General features: G+C 40.0%; 1 protein-coding gene and 1 pseudogene across 1 annotated transcript; one reads left to right on the top strand and one right to left on the bottom strand.

Moving 5' to 3' along the window:
* Positions 1-1,197: 1,197 nt before the first annotated feature.
* LOC109943451 (L10-interacting MYB domain-containing protein-like) lies at positions 1,198-5,225 on the top strand (annotated as a pseudogene).
* A 55-nt stretch (positions 5,226-5,280) lies between these two features.
* Positions 5,281-10,305, bottom strand: LOC111590550 (putative pectinesterase 11). The gene is made up of 6 exons (XM_023301300.1): positions 10,070-10,305; positions 9,523-9,672; positions 9,268-9,427; positions 8,726-8,920; positions 5,858-6,099; positions 5,281-5,720 (listed from the first exon to the last, which is right to left on the bottom strand). Exons 1-6 carry the CDS (start codon positions 10,165-10,167, stop codon positions 5,567-5,569), a joined length of 999 nt encoding a protein of 332 aa, XP_023157068.1. The 5' UTR covers positions 10,168-10,305; the 3' UTR covers positions 5,281-5,566.
* Positions 10,306-14,444: the final 4,139 nt, after the last annotated feature.

Raw genomic sequence — 14,444 nt, 5'->3', positions numbered from 1 at the left:
CAAAGACATAACGCGAGGCACGGACGCGCCCGAGGGCTGACGAGTTGGCCCCATGGTGACAGCGAGCGATCACGCGCGTGAGGGGGAAGGTGATGGCTTGGGTCCACACAGCAGTGAGCACATGCGAGGTGATTCACTTGACCAGCGGGGACCACTACACAGCGACCCAGGCGAGAGTTCACGTGCTCGAACGTAGCTGAGGGCGAGGGGTGGGCCCAGGCCGCCGGCGCCGAGGCGCGCATGGATGTAAGTGGGCCGCCCGATTCGGGTGAAGTGGGTCGGCCAGTGGAAAAATGGCCCAGCGCAAGGTATGAATTCTGCTAATCTTTTTCTTTTCTATTCTATTATCTTTCTATTTCAAATTTTAGATATCCAAATCAAATTCAAATCCCTGTTTGAATTTTTAGATTTCAACTCTCAAATATAAACCTAATGTAAAGGTAAATCCTATTTTTATTATTATTTATTTTTCTCTTTATTATTTAATTATGGATGTAATGAATGACTTTATTAAGATTTCCTTTCTCATTTTCCATTTTATATCTTCATTTATAAGTTGAGGTCAAATTAAAATTATGATTCCTTATTTCAATTAAATGTACCACCACAAATTTATAAGTATGGGATGTCCATTTCCTTATTCATTTATTGGTTATATGACTATTTTAATGCCATTATCTGATTATAAAAAGAAAAGGGACTAATAAATCTTAAAAAGTTTTCAAAAGTGCCCAAAATTCTAACATAATTATAGTTATTTATTTATATCATTATTTTCACCGATCCAAATTTTTGGGCTTTACAAATCCTTCCACCCTTAAAACAAATCTCGTCCTCGAGATTAGTAAGAAAAAGGATGTATCCCAATTTTGCATCCAAATATATGCACAAACAAAAATCTTAGCATGATGCATAAATTGTTATTCAAAACATAGGTTCAAATAGACCTTATTGTTAGTCCTAAAATAGTAAACTACTAACTACTACCTAAAGTATTATTTAGGTCTTACAAATACTACTTCCTATATATATTTATGTATGTATGTATATATATAAATATATATATATATATATATACTCTAATCTTGCTGCTCATTGACTTCTTCACCGGCTTCTTCCCCTTCAACTGGCATTTCTTCTTGGTTTTCGGGTTCACCGGGTTCAGCTTCTAGTTCCACATGGTTGACCTGCCCTCGGTTCTGTAGAAAAAAAAAACCGTCCTTCAGATGAAGTTTTTTCTTTTACATGTGTATTTAGTGGAATGAGCTTTGTGCATCACATGCCTGTTCTTCTATTTTTATTATAATCTGAACCTCAACTTGATTAAACATCAGTCTTTTGTTCTGTTCTTTCCTAGGAGAGTCACCATGCATAAATATTTTCCTAGATTTTTTATTGTTTGTTGTTTTTATTGTTACTGTTCACATTCATTTGTTTAAACTATTTATTTTATCAAAACATATGTTGCATCCATATTTTACGGTTTTTATGCCAATTGAACCGGGTAAACTAATTCATTGGTTTATTAGTCAGCCTACGTTTGGATTTCACTACAGTGGGGCAACAACTTTCATAAAATTATAGGGCTATATGGCTAGCATTTTTTGTCATGATTCGAGATGTAGCAGGTTTTAGGAATTATGACCAAGGATGTGTTTTTGCTTAATTCTCATTTTTACATGCCTTTTCTTAAGGGAAAATCATAGACAAACCACATCAAATATTTTGTATCATTTTTACACGTCTTTTTGACAGACTCCTTATCTTGTTTCTATCATTTTTAGTTCGATTGGATAACTTGCCTTATAAGTTCAATTGGTCTCCACTTCTCTAGATATGGGTTCTTGGGAGGAACAAGTTAGACAATTTTTGTTAGATGAGGAAGAAGACGACTATGAGTTGTTCTTTGTTATTCTCCCTGCTATAATTCCATACCTCTCAGAAGAGAAAGAGCCCATCCACACCTCCTCACTAACTAGTGCTAAAAAGGTTAGAGAAATCCTTGAAGGACATGAGAGTTGGTGCAAATCTGAGTTCCGAATGGAGCCAGTAATATTCAGAACCACAACAAATTTTCTTAGAAGAGAGAATTTACTACGAGACACACGAGGAGTTACCATTGAGGAGCAGCTTGGGATGTTCATGTACATGATCTCCCACAATGCTAGTAACCAAATGCTACAGAAGGCTTTTCAACATAGTGGAGAGACTATCCATAGAAAAATATCCGAAGTATTTGATATTGTTCCCACACTAACTCAGTGTTTTGTGAAGCTTCCTAGCTCTATCCAAACTCATACCAAAATTGCAACAGATTCTAGGTTCATGCCATTTTTTCAGGTGTGCTATCAATTCCAAACACATAATTTGCTTAATTGTTTCCCTTTCATTGCCAATTTTCCACATGGCCTCAATATCTTTCCTTATTCTTTTCCTTGCAGAACTGCATTGGTGCAATCGACGGCACACATATACCCATCACCATAGCAGAACATAGGGCCCCTCCATATAGAAACAGGAAAGGAACTCTTTCACACAATGTTATCGTAGCCTGCGACTTTGACCTTAATTTCACATTTGTTTCATGTGGATGTGAGGGGTCAGCCTCAGATGCAGGGGTGCTTTGATCTGCTATTAGCAAAGGATTTAGTGTGCCAGAAGGAAAGTTTTATCTAATAGATGGTGGTTATGCAAATACATCATCCTTCATTGCACCATATAGAGGGGTTTGATACCATCTCAACGAGTTTAGGAGGCGTCGTTCATCACAAAGTGGTTATGCAAACTACAAAGAGTTGTTCAACCACCGCCATGCAATTCTCCGTAACCATATAGAGAGGGCCATTGGTGTTCTAAAGAAAAGGTTCCCGATTCTAAAAGTAGGCACATTTCATCCCATAAGGAACCAAATTAAGGTTGCAGCTGCAACTGTTGCATTTCACAACATAATTAGAGAGCAAAATGGAGATGAAAGATGACTTGACAACCAACCAGATTACATCTCTCCAAGTCAATATGTTGATGTTCCAGAGGGAGATATCAACTATCTCAATGACACAGAATCAAGTGATGGAAGTGCTCTAAGAGATCAGATCGCACTACAGATGTGGACTGCCTACAATAGCTAGATGTTATAATAGGATGCCTACAATAGCTAGATGTGGGCTACCTACTATTATTACTTATGAAGTCTTTATGGTTTGTAGTTTTTCATGTAGCTAGTTGCCAAGTTATGAACTTAAAGTTGCTTAGTTATGTACTATTATTTCCATAATTTCAGTTTTGAATAAAGGATGATTTGGAACAATGTGTACGAGAAAGGCTTAGTCGATGTGATGCATGATCACAAAGATAATCCAAAATTCAAAGGTCAAAATGGTTGGAATCGTGATGGATGGAATAGTATCACTACCAAGTTCAATGAAAAGTTCCCTCTAGCTCATTTCTCTAAACAACAACTGCAAGAGAAGGAGAGAGAGCTTAAAGGATACTACAAGGCAATAAGGGATTCAAGAAAAGAAAGCGGGGTTGGTTGGAATGACACCTTTTTCATGGTACTGGCTGAACCAGAAGTTTGGCCAAGGCTGATTCGCGTAAGCAAACTTTCTTTGTACAATTATATCTTTGTGCATTCAATATGTTCACTTTTGCTACTAATAATATATTTCTTATTGCATTTAATAGGCTCACCCAAAGGTATCAAAGTTTCGCAACAGGCCATTCCCTCTTTTTTACAGTTTAGAAGGGCTATATGAAGGTGCGTGTGTATAATTCTGCATTTTGTTTTTTTTGTGATGAGCTAGCTATTTATATTTTGTCCTGCTGTTCAACAACATATCAAACCAATAGCACTGTGATGAGCTAGCTGTTTGTTTTTGTCCTGCTAATCAACAACATACCAAACCAATAGCATTTTGTTCTTAATTTCTTGATCAGCAGTTCTCACAATAGAGTGTACTTCTGCTACATTTTGTATAGGTAGTGTGGCTACCGGAGAGTTAAATTTCACATCAACCGCTGCTGATCTTCCTCCACCTTCAGCTCCATCTAGGAGTGTGTCTTGACAAAGTCTCAATCCCTTGAGTACTAATTCATTTGATTTGAATGGACAAGAAACCACAAGTGTGTTCAATCTATCTTCTGATGCTCAATCTGTCCCAGTCAATACTAATGAACCCACTGAAGCTCAATTTGTCCCATCTAATCAAGAATCAAGCCAGAGAGAAGGTGGCAGTGGGAGAAAGCGTAAGCAAAGCCATGTTGGATTAGCTCCTGAAAGCTATGTGGAGTTTAAAAAGATCCAAAATACAGAAACACTTGAAACTCTTAAAGAACATAAGAGGCAAGAGGATCAATTTTCTATTAGCAAGTGTCAAGCTGAATTGAAAGGAATGGATGGATTAACAGCCTTGGACAAATCATATGCTTTGGAGCTTTTCATATCTGCGACAAATCGAGAGATTTTCTTAACAACAACAGAGCATGATGTTAGAGAAATTTGGCTCAAGCGCAAAATTAGGTATGCCATAACTTGAATCTACTAAGCATGCAATATTGTAGACTACAAGCATATAATGTCATTTTTTATAAATGTAGGTTGCTTCGTGGTAGTGATGCATGGCCTCAACAAATGATATGAGCAAATTTGGTATGTTCTTTCAAGCATCTTTATTTCAAATTTTACTTTAAATTACAATCTTCTCACCTAGGGCTAGTTGGCAGTGGCTATATTTTGGAGATAAGGTAGTCAAAGTATGTTAAGCTATGTGCCATAAGCTTAACATCCACTTGTAGGTTCCAATGATTGGAATTTTTTTGCATATTGACTTCTGATTGATTTGTTGCATGTTTGTTTGAACACTATGCTTCCTTGCAGTACCTCTTTCCATCTCCTGTCGCTGCCTCTACCATATCTACCTAAAGTAACAAAATTGAGCGAATCTTCTGTTGTTGACAGTGGCTTTAGTTTGCTATTGGTGCTCCAGTAAGAAAAATAGATGTATTTTGTTGACGGTGGCTTCAGAATCTAGCACATGACTCATGAAAAGCAGTGTTCTGCTACAAACATTGTGTTGATAGTGGCTTTGGTTTGTGTTGATGCTTCAGTTTGCTGATGATGATGCTTATACTGTCTTTTACTACTTTAGTTTGCTTGACAAACTATTGTGATGATGGATAAAGTGTGATGTGATGATGAATGAACCAATTTACTATGCTTCAGTTTACTTTGTTTGATTTTTCCTGATTTTTTGAAGTATTGTTTATAGCATCACATAGCTATGGATGAACCATTTTCTGATGATGGATAAAGTTCTCATCCAATATAGTAGTATACAGTTGCTGCTTGCTATGTTTTGGGAATAAAACAGCTTTGGACTAAACCCTTGGTTGCCAAAGGGTGGCAGGAAATTATACCCTAGTGGGGGAAATCCTCTCAGTAAATTGAAGTGTCATTTAAATTCCCTTGGCGGATTTTTCCATAGGTTTTTTCCCTATTGCCGCCAAACCAGTCCTAAGAAGTTCAATTGACCGATGACGAGATATCTGATCATGGGACAAATTTGTTCTACTGCGGACGAAGCCAATCTTGGCCATCAACCCAAGCATTGGTGAGGAAAGGCGCAGCTTCATTTGGAGAGAGGTTGTTGTGCGCCCACGTAACACGGCCTTGTGTTCCGGATCCCTGGCCGTAGCACTGAAATTGTCCAAAGAACGCCGTCCTTCGCAGCCAAGCCGAAAACATATATCGGACGTCAGTTAATACAGAATGAAAAGTGCACGTACGCAAAGCATGTACAATTAATACGTTGAGCACGTGATCAATCTGTGTACGTAATAAAACTCATCGACGACGTACTTTTCATTCGCCGTGTTGTCCCAGTTGTTCCAGCCCTCGGGCGCCACCGTGTTAGACATGTTGCAGAGGGCAAACACGACCCGGGCGTAAGGGCCCCATGGCCGCCCTAGGATAGCCGTGGCGACTCCTGTGCCGGTCGACTCGCACCTAAAAAAACTGAAACCGGCGTTCTCCGACTCCGTGGACCGCCTCTGCGCTGTGAATGCTCCTTTGGCGTCCGAGGTAGAGTGCAAGTGGCAGCTCTGAGCAAACAATGTGCAGAACTGACATCAGATGTTGTAGGAAATGCATTCACATGGTCCATGATGAGATGAAACCATCTTATTATTGCCTATAGCTAAATAGGGCCTCCACGTAAATACTTCATACAATCCAATTTATAATTTATTTAACTTTTATCTTAAATTTGACATACTCGACTTATTCATTTTTTACGAAAAAACCCATACTTTAAATATATCATATGTTAATCAATATTACAGTAAAACTTAATAATAATGAAATTATTTGCATAAGTTGAACCAGTCAAACTCGAGATAAAAATGGCAAACGAATAATAAATTGGAATAAAGTAAGTAATACTCATGGAGTGTGGTAATATAAAAGTTAACTTCTAGAAAAAATAAAAATGTCTACAGATGTATTCTTCTGCGTCTTATTATAATCACTAGTTATTAATGTTGTCTTCAGTAGATCGTGTAAAATAGTAGAAGCGGAACTATAGATGATACAATTTGACACTATTTGCAGAGTGACATTTAAAATAGTGGATGAGACAGGGGATGGGATAGGAGATCTGCTAGAGATGGTCTAACAATAAGAACCATTCACTACCGGAATTTGGCTCTTTGCCGAGTGTCATATTCTTTGCCGAGTGTTTTATTTCGGGCACTCGGCAAAGAGCTCTTTGCCGAGTGCCACGCAAAAAACCCTCGGTAAAAGAAAACACTCGGCGAAGAAGCTCTTTGCCGAGTGTTTTATTTTTGACAATCGGCAAAGAGTTTCTTTGCCGAGTGTCTTTTTTTGACACTCGGCAAAGGGCTCTTTGCCGAGTGTCACAAATACAACACTCGGCAAAGAGCTCTTTGCCGAGTGTTTTTTCTCCAACACTAAGCAAAGACAATTTAAAAATCACATTTTAAAGTAGTAAATTAATTCAAATGAAAAAGTTTTCAACTACAAATTTGTATAACTCATCATGATGTACAATTTATATATTAAACATTTCTTCATATGACAAAATAAAAATAAATTTGTTCATAAAACCTATATCTCTCTCGTAGTTTATGAAACTACGAGAGAGACGTATAGAATTTGTGCACATTGTTAGAACCATCATGTGAGATAAACAAATTACCAAACAACCCAAATAAACTTTGTAGATCTTGAGAAGTTATAGAAGTTTATAGTTGACAACTTTTTCATTTGTAGTCATATTGTCAACGAAAACTACGTCTGAATTTAAAAAATTTAAAATTTGAATTTTGAAAACGACTTCGAAAGGAAAAACCACCAACATGAAAGTTGTAGGTATTGAAGAGTTATGAAACTTTGTAGTTGACAATGTTTTAGTTTGAAATCATCTTGTTATGCAAAATTATGTTTGAATTTTGAAATTTGAATTTTTTAAACTGTCTCGGATGGAAAAACCACCAAAATAAAAGTTGTAGTTCTTGAAATGTAATGAAACTTTGTAGTTGACAATTTTTTGATTTGAAATCATCTTATCATTGAAAATTTGGTGTGAAGTTTTTAAATTTAAAATTCAAATTTTATATACGGTCTCGGATGTAGAAACTATTAAAATAAAACTTTTACATCTCAAAAAGTTATGCAACTTTATAGTTGGTCACATTTTCAAATGAACTCATTTAGTGCCTTAAATAATCAAATTACTCTCGATTTGTTATAGTACATGGGGAATGGAAACGTAATATAAACATAATTGGTGTACTAGTGTGGTGGTATAGGAGAGTATGCGCGAGAGAGAGGTTGCAAGTTCGAATCTCACCATTTACAAAACATATAAGTTTGATTCAAAATAATAGTGAAGAATGATAGGGCAACGAGTAAGGTAATATAGGGTAGGGTTGGAGAGTTGTTCCTAGAATTTAAAAAATGTTTTGCTGTTTTTTTTAATTTTTTCGATTCTTAATTTGCCGAGTGTTTTTCTTTGCCGAGTGCTTTTTGACACTCGGCAAAGTCTCGGCAAAGAACCCTTTGCCGATGAAATCTTTGCCGAGTGTTCTTTGCCGAGTATTCTTTGCCGAGTGTTACACTCGGCAAAGCCTTTGCCGAGTGTAAAAGAACGCGATTCCGGTAGTGATTATACATATTCTTTATTCTAAAATGCTCACCTCTCACATTATCAAAAAATGTTTAATATAAACTACAAAATCCTGAGTTGAATTACCATCATTACCATTATGTAAATATCCATCCAAATTAATTATCCACCTAAGTTATTATGAAATAATATGAAGCAACCCCTAAATTTTGACACGAACTACCCATCTCTGTTGTTATTAAAATAACATAAAGAAGCCCCTAATTTGAATTAGCTACACATGTCATGTAATCGGTTTTAAATGTACAAGAGACAACTAAGAAATCGAATGATACAATACTAGATCTCTAGACCATAAATATAGTTAATAGATAATATGTATTGAGATCCTTTTAGAGAGACGGGATTTCACGAAGTGACCGTCTCTTATAGTTTCTTATTTAACTCAAGATAACCTTTAGTACTATACGAACTATACTCGCACATGAGTACGTATGATTCAAGAACTAATAGCACATAAACAATGTTATTATGTGTCGAAGGACCAACAATCTCAGTGCCGCAAAGTCGATGCGTATTACCTCAAAAAAGGCTTTTCCTGTGCCGAATATAAAATCAGTGGCGCCTTCTATGTAGCACCCACGATAGTAGTGGCGCCCTGTTGCATCCAGCAAGGTGTCCTGATACGATAGGAATCTACAGTCATAGAACGCCGCCTTGTCGGCGTCAACTTTAGCAGCCACCGCCGGGCCATTATCCTTACTCCCTAACGTGTTCTGCATGCACACATACATGTAGATGTGAAAATATGTTGTAAATTTTACATTATAAAATTTAAAAATCAGACCAGAATATTATTGTGCTCTATTTCTATTTATTTTTAAACTTAAGACTCTATTAAATTATGAAAAAACATTTGGATCGTAATCCATTAGCACTCCGAGTCATGGATGTGGAATACACTGCATTCTCTTAACATGGAACTATTTATATAGGCAGAAAGGACGTTTCACTCGATCTCAGGTTCTTGGGTGTTGACTGTTGTTAGTTATTCCTCTCAAGACTATTTTAATTAGGCTATATTTTATTATTGTCGAACTAGTATATTATGATTTAATAACACCTGAAATGTTAAGCCCTTGGCGACAAAGTCGGTTGCCTGTACGTAGAGAGCAAACTCAGACTGGTGGTTCTGGTTCCAGGGTCCACTCCAGGTAACTATGGTTGAGGTGGCGCTCCTCCCGACTAGAGAGACTCCAGCCTTGTTGACAACGACCTTCTCCCTGCACAAGTATCTCATTTCTCATATTTATGATGTCTTGAATAGTTACTACCGCAGTTTGTGAAGGAAGGAAATGCTGATGATTACTGTACTTACGTGTATATCCCAGGGTTGACGTTGATCGTGACGATGGCCGCGCTGGTCGAGTTGTTTGCGGCGGCAGGAATGGCGTCGATCGCCTCCTGTATGGTTCTGTAATCTCCCTTGCCTGTCATGTCTACAGTGAGGACAGTAGGTCGGCGCGAGCTGCCATGGAAACAAAAACAAGAACACATATCTCCAGTGAAAAAATACATTCTGGTTTTGTCTGAATTCATTCAGATCTTAGTAACAGGGAACCTCGTTCTATGAACGTGGGAACAATCTCGTTCTCGTGGTGTTAATACTTAGTTTTAGTAGCGTACCATGTACCACATTCACGTTCCTCGATCAAATCGATCCGAGAACCTGGTTACTAAGATTCAGATTATGCATGCAGTTTCCTAAAGTTCTTATATATATATATATATGCATGCTTACATCTTATTAATTGTATTAGTATCCGTACGTAGTTTCTAGCTAGTGGATCAGCACCAGAAACCAATAAAGACTCAACCGTACGTGTACACTCTAAACAACAACAAAAAAATCCGCATACAAAAACCTTTGGGCTTCTAGGCATGGTAGCCGTGCAAGCATAGTCAGCAGCAGCATTGCTGCCACTGCTGCACCCCTTGCCGGCGCGCTTCTTCCAGCAGGCATCTTGGACTTTCTCTAGCTGTCTGCACTCGCGTGCTGCACTTGTATGTTGTAACCTATGCTAGCAGCTGCTTGCGTTTGCGTTGCTGCAGCTTATGCCGCCGGGTACACCAAATTTATACTGGCGTCGAGCACACCAGCAGCACATACGAGTGGGGAAAGGCAGTGCCTTCACGTACACTAATTCATCGTGGAAGGAAAGGTTGCCTATGTATATTGTTTGTGCCTACACGAGGAGGGAAAGTCGTGAGCCACAAAACTCTCCTGTTAATTCTTGTCTTCAATGATATGCATTTCTGTAATCAACACTACCGGAAATAAGCTCTTTGTCCGAGTGTCTGAAACACTCGACAAAGCCTGAAAATACTCGCCGAAGGCTTTAAGAAAGGTCGGCGAACTGTACATCCGCACCGGCTTTTTTGCCGAATAATTTTTATCGGACACTCGGCAAATACATTACCGAGTGTCACACGGTACTCGGCAAAGAAAAGTCACCGTCACGGCGGCTGGTAACGGAGACGGAGCCTTTACCGAGTGTATTAGGTGACACTCGGTAAAGCGTATCCCTTTCCTAAGTGTACTAGGTGACCTTGCATCATCAGACGTCGTTGTCTCGTATCCAACCTCGCATCTGAAAAAATCCTGCATACAAAAACTTATTTCAAAAATGTGCAACGAATGCGACATATTTTACAATATAGTAAGACTTACCCACAGCTTTTGCTTCACCCTCTCCGCCTTGTTGTTGAATTCCCTGTCGTCTCGGTGTACTGCATCGAGGGCGACGGCATAGTGGTCGAAGCTGTAGGTCGGGCCCGTCACTCCAACGTACTCAACCAGTCCAGGGAAGTGTTCCCTACCTAGACAGAAGGCCGAGGATGCCATTGGGGATGCGGCCGTGACCCCTTGCATTCTCCACAACCTTCCAATACCTGCACAAATGATAAATAAAAAGTATTAGTTTATATTATAAATTTAAACACATAATATGAACAAGCAGGGAGAACATAAAGTTACATGCCTCTCCCCATTCGGTCGAATCAGCGGCCACCTGTCTCGAAGTATGGGACGCTAAGGGAGACTCGCAGGACCTCGCAGGTAGATGTTCCTCGAACCTGAGACACTAGAACCTGATACGTCCTACTGAGCGTCGTTGTCGTCCTGCTGCGCCGCATCGACAGCGGCCTGCTGCTCCACCTAGTGCTGGACGTCGTCGTCTTACTGTGCCTCCTCTGCCGTCCTGCGGGTGCTACTCCTCCCCCTCCTTGTCCTCATCCCATCGCCCACAATCTTTGTTGTAATACCCAACTTTTATAAAGAAGTGGAGTTAAAAAAAACCCTATATGAATGTACTTGCATTTGTGCTCACACATAAAGTAAATAGAAATAAATCTTGCATGGCATGCTGGTGTTTTTTTATGAGACGCATTTTAATGGGAATCTAAAGATTTAAACCCTACTTGAATTCAAATTTCAAAAGGAAGGAATAGAGAAAAGAAAATTCCAATGAAGTTAAATATCCTTTCTAGAATTAAATAATAGTAAGAAAAATAAATAAATAAGGTAAACAGTTTGTTGGGGGCCTTCGGATTCCGAAGGTCCTCAAAAATATGATTTAACAACGTTTCTGGAGTATGATACATGAACAGGTACCTTCGGATTTAGGACAAAACTACAGTGTGAAGAAGCACAAAGAATACGAAGGATGGCGCAGAGCCGAAGCTATGCGCAGGGGAGCTTCGACGTGATAACAGAAAAGGGAACCGACTTAAAAGGGAAAAGACTATTTAGACCCCGATGGACTATTATAAAGTTATTAGCAAATGTAAAGGGCATAGGTGTAATTTTACATGGGCTGCGTCCTGTGCCTATAAATAGATGAACAGTGCTCCTGTACTGTTCACGCTGACAGGGCATTCACTTTTGCGTCACGCTTGTACTTTTACCTTCTTTCAAGCCGAAGGTACCTTTGTAATTTGTTATTATTTCTATTTTCCCTAATAATTAAGTAGAAATGTGTTGGTGGTAATAAATGACTGTTGGTATTGTCTTTTATCCCATATGTTTCTTTCCTTGTTTATATGTCGCTTTGACGAAGGTACGTCCTTCACAACCTTCGTCCGAAAATCATTATCTCTCAAAGGGACATAATGCTTCGAAGGACGAAGGACTGTGACGTTTAACATTCTCTGTGTTGCCTTGTTCTTGACTCATAGCATTTGAGAACAAGTCCCCAACATTGGCGCCCACCTCCGGTGAACCCTTTCCGACCACCTTCGGCAAGCATTGACCTTCGTCATGCCGCAAAAGAAAGCTTCAGCAACAGGGGTTGCTGCTCTGCAGCCGCTGGACCCGAACAGGAGACCCTTTCTCTTTGGGAGGCCCGAAGCCAGAAGAGGAAGGCCACCAGTCCAACGCCTCAGGAGGACGACTCGGACCAAGAAATCAGAAATATGGAGATGCTTCATCAGCAAGTGCAACGGAAGAAGGAAAAGATGGCTCGGCTAGCTGACCTGCAAAGGCAGATAGACGAAGCCTCTGAAGAAGTTCGTCATCTTGCTCAGGATGAGCAAAACCGAAGGCCCTAGCACAGAGAGCTTCACCAAGAGGGCTTTGTCAATGAAGATGACTGGTATGAGGATTTCCATCATGGAAATTTTGCCTTTGATGATGCTTCTCCTCTGTAAGCAGAACTGCAGGCAACACCTTGGCCCCCGTCTTACAAACCACCTCAGCTCCCCATGTATGACGGACACTCAGATCTGAAACAATTTCTGATGAGCTACGAAGCAACCATATCTTCATATGGTGGCAACACTGCAGTCATGGCGAAATCCTTCGTCATGGCAGTCAAAAATGTTGCATAAACCTGGTACTCCTCTCTTCGGCCAGGAACTATCACATCATGGCAGAAGCTGAAGGACATGCTGATCACTAGTTTCCAATGGTTTTAGACGAAGCCGGTTACTGCTCAAGCTTTGTTCCAGTGCACACAGGATCACGAGGAATACCTTCAGGCATATGTTCGAAGGTTCTTGCGTTTGAGGGCACAAGCGCCAACAGTACCCAATGAGATTGTCATTGAGGCCATGATCAAGGGTCTTCGGCCAGGACCTTCGGCCCAATACTTCGCCAGGAAACCCCCTCAGACCTTGGAAAAATTGCTTCAGAAAATGAATGAATACATCCGCGCTGATAATGACTTTCGTCAAAGAAGGGAGAAAGCTTATAGGTTCTCCGAAATAACCAGGGGCTTCGGAGGGAGAGTCCACCCTAGGCATGTTAGATCAATTCATTCCACTCAGAATGACAATAGGGGAAGTCAGCAACAGAGGCCGCAATATTCCTCCCAGGCTTCGGGGCAGCAACAGAGCTATCCTCAGCCCCCAGCTCCAAGGGGCAGAGGCGCCAGGGGCTTCGAAGGAAGGTTTGGGGATCAACCCAGGAAAATTTATTGCCTATTCTGCGATGAGGACAAGGGCCATACCACCAGGATGTGCCATGTCACCATCCAGAAACAAAAAGAGATAGCAGAAGCTGTAGCCCAATAGAGCCAGCCGAAGCAAGTTATGCATACTGCTTCGTACCACTCACCGTACATTTAGAGTATGTGGGTAACCATTCTGCAGCTTCTGTTGCTTCGGCAAGCCAATCTCAGACATCTTGGCAACAACTTCCACCTCCACCACCAATACAACGAGGCCAACAGCCAGAAGGGAGCCAGCACACTCATCAACAACGAGACTTCAGAGAGGAGTCCGAAGCTCGTATAGTCAACAGTACTGTACCAGAGTCGAAGCACATCTACTAGAAGATATCCTGCTGCTGAAATAGTTCTTGCATTTGTTATCATTTTTCTTTTTAATAAGGAACAATCATTGAAAGCCTAAGTTTTTCTTGTCGTTCTCAATTTCTTGTAACAGCTTCGTTTTTGTCATATTGAAAATATATCTTATACACAGACTTACGGAATCCAAAACATTGTCGAAGCATGAAAACTCGTTCTTAAGAGCTCGTGGTTACAAAAAGTATCTCCGAAGCTACAAAAAAGTCATTCTACGGAACGCAGTGTAAGTTTGCTGAAGTTACAAAAAGTCGTTCCTAAGGGAGCGCAGCGTAAGTTTTCTGCTCAAAAGTCGTTCCAAAGGGAATGCAGAGCTTACAGCGAAAAATAAACGCTGATTCCGCCAAAGTATAAGGCAAAGCGCGAAAAGTCAACGCGAATACCGCCTAAGTAAAAGGCGAAGAAGCTACTATGGGAGGCTAACAACGAGAAGGCA

Source organism: Zea mays, chromosome 1, assembly GCF_902167145.1.
Source record: "Zea mays cultivar B73 chromosome 1, Zm-B73-REFERENCE-NAM-5.0, whole genome shotgun sequence".
NCBI classification, from domain to species: domain Eukaryota; kingdom Viridiplantae; phylum Streptophyta; class Magnoliopsida; order Poales; family Poaceae; genus Zea; species Zea mays.
Note: the sequence above shows the minus strand (reverse complement) of the source record. Positions and strands in the feature narration are given on the sequence as shown.

Bases quoted from the DNA above. Each gene is read 5' to 3' on its own strand.
- LOC111590550 (XM_023301300.1), bottom strand. From the start codon at position 10,167: ATGCCTGCTGGAAGAAGCGCGCCGGCAAGGGGTGCAGCAGTGGCAGCA. The intron at 9,673-10,069 runs GTTTTTGTATGC...TTTCCATGGCAG, and splicing joins CCATGCCTAGAAGCCCAAAG to CTCGCGCCGACCTACTGTCC. The intron at 6,100-8,725 runs GTAATACGCATC...TTGTTTGCTCAG, and splicing joins CAGGAAAAGCCTTTTTTGAG to AGCTGCCACTTGCACTCTAC.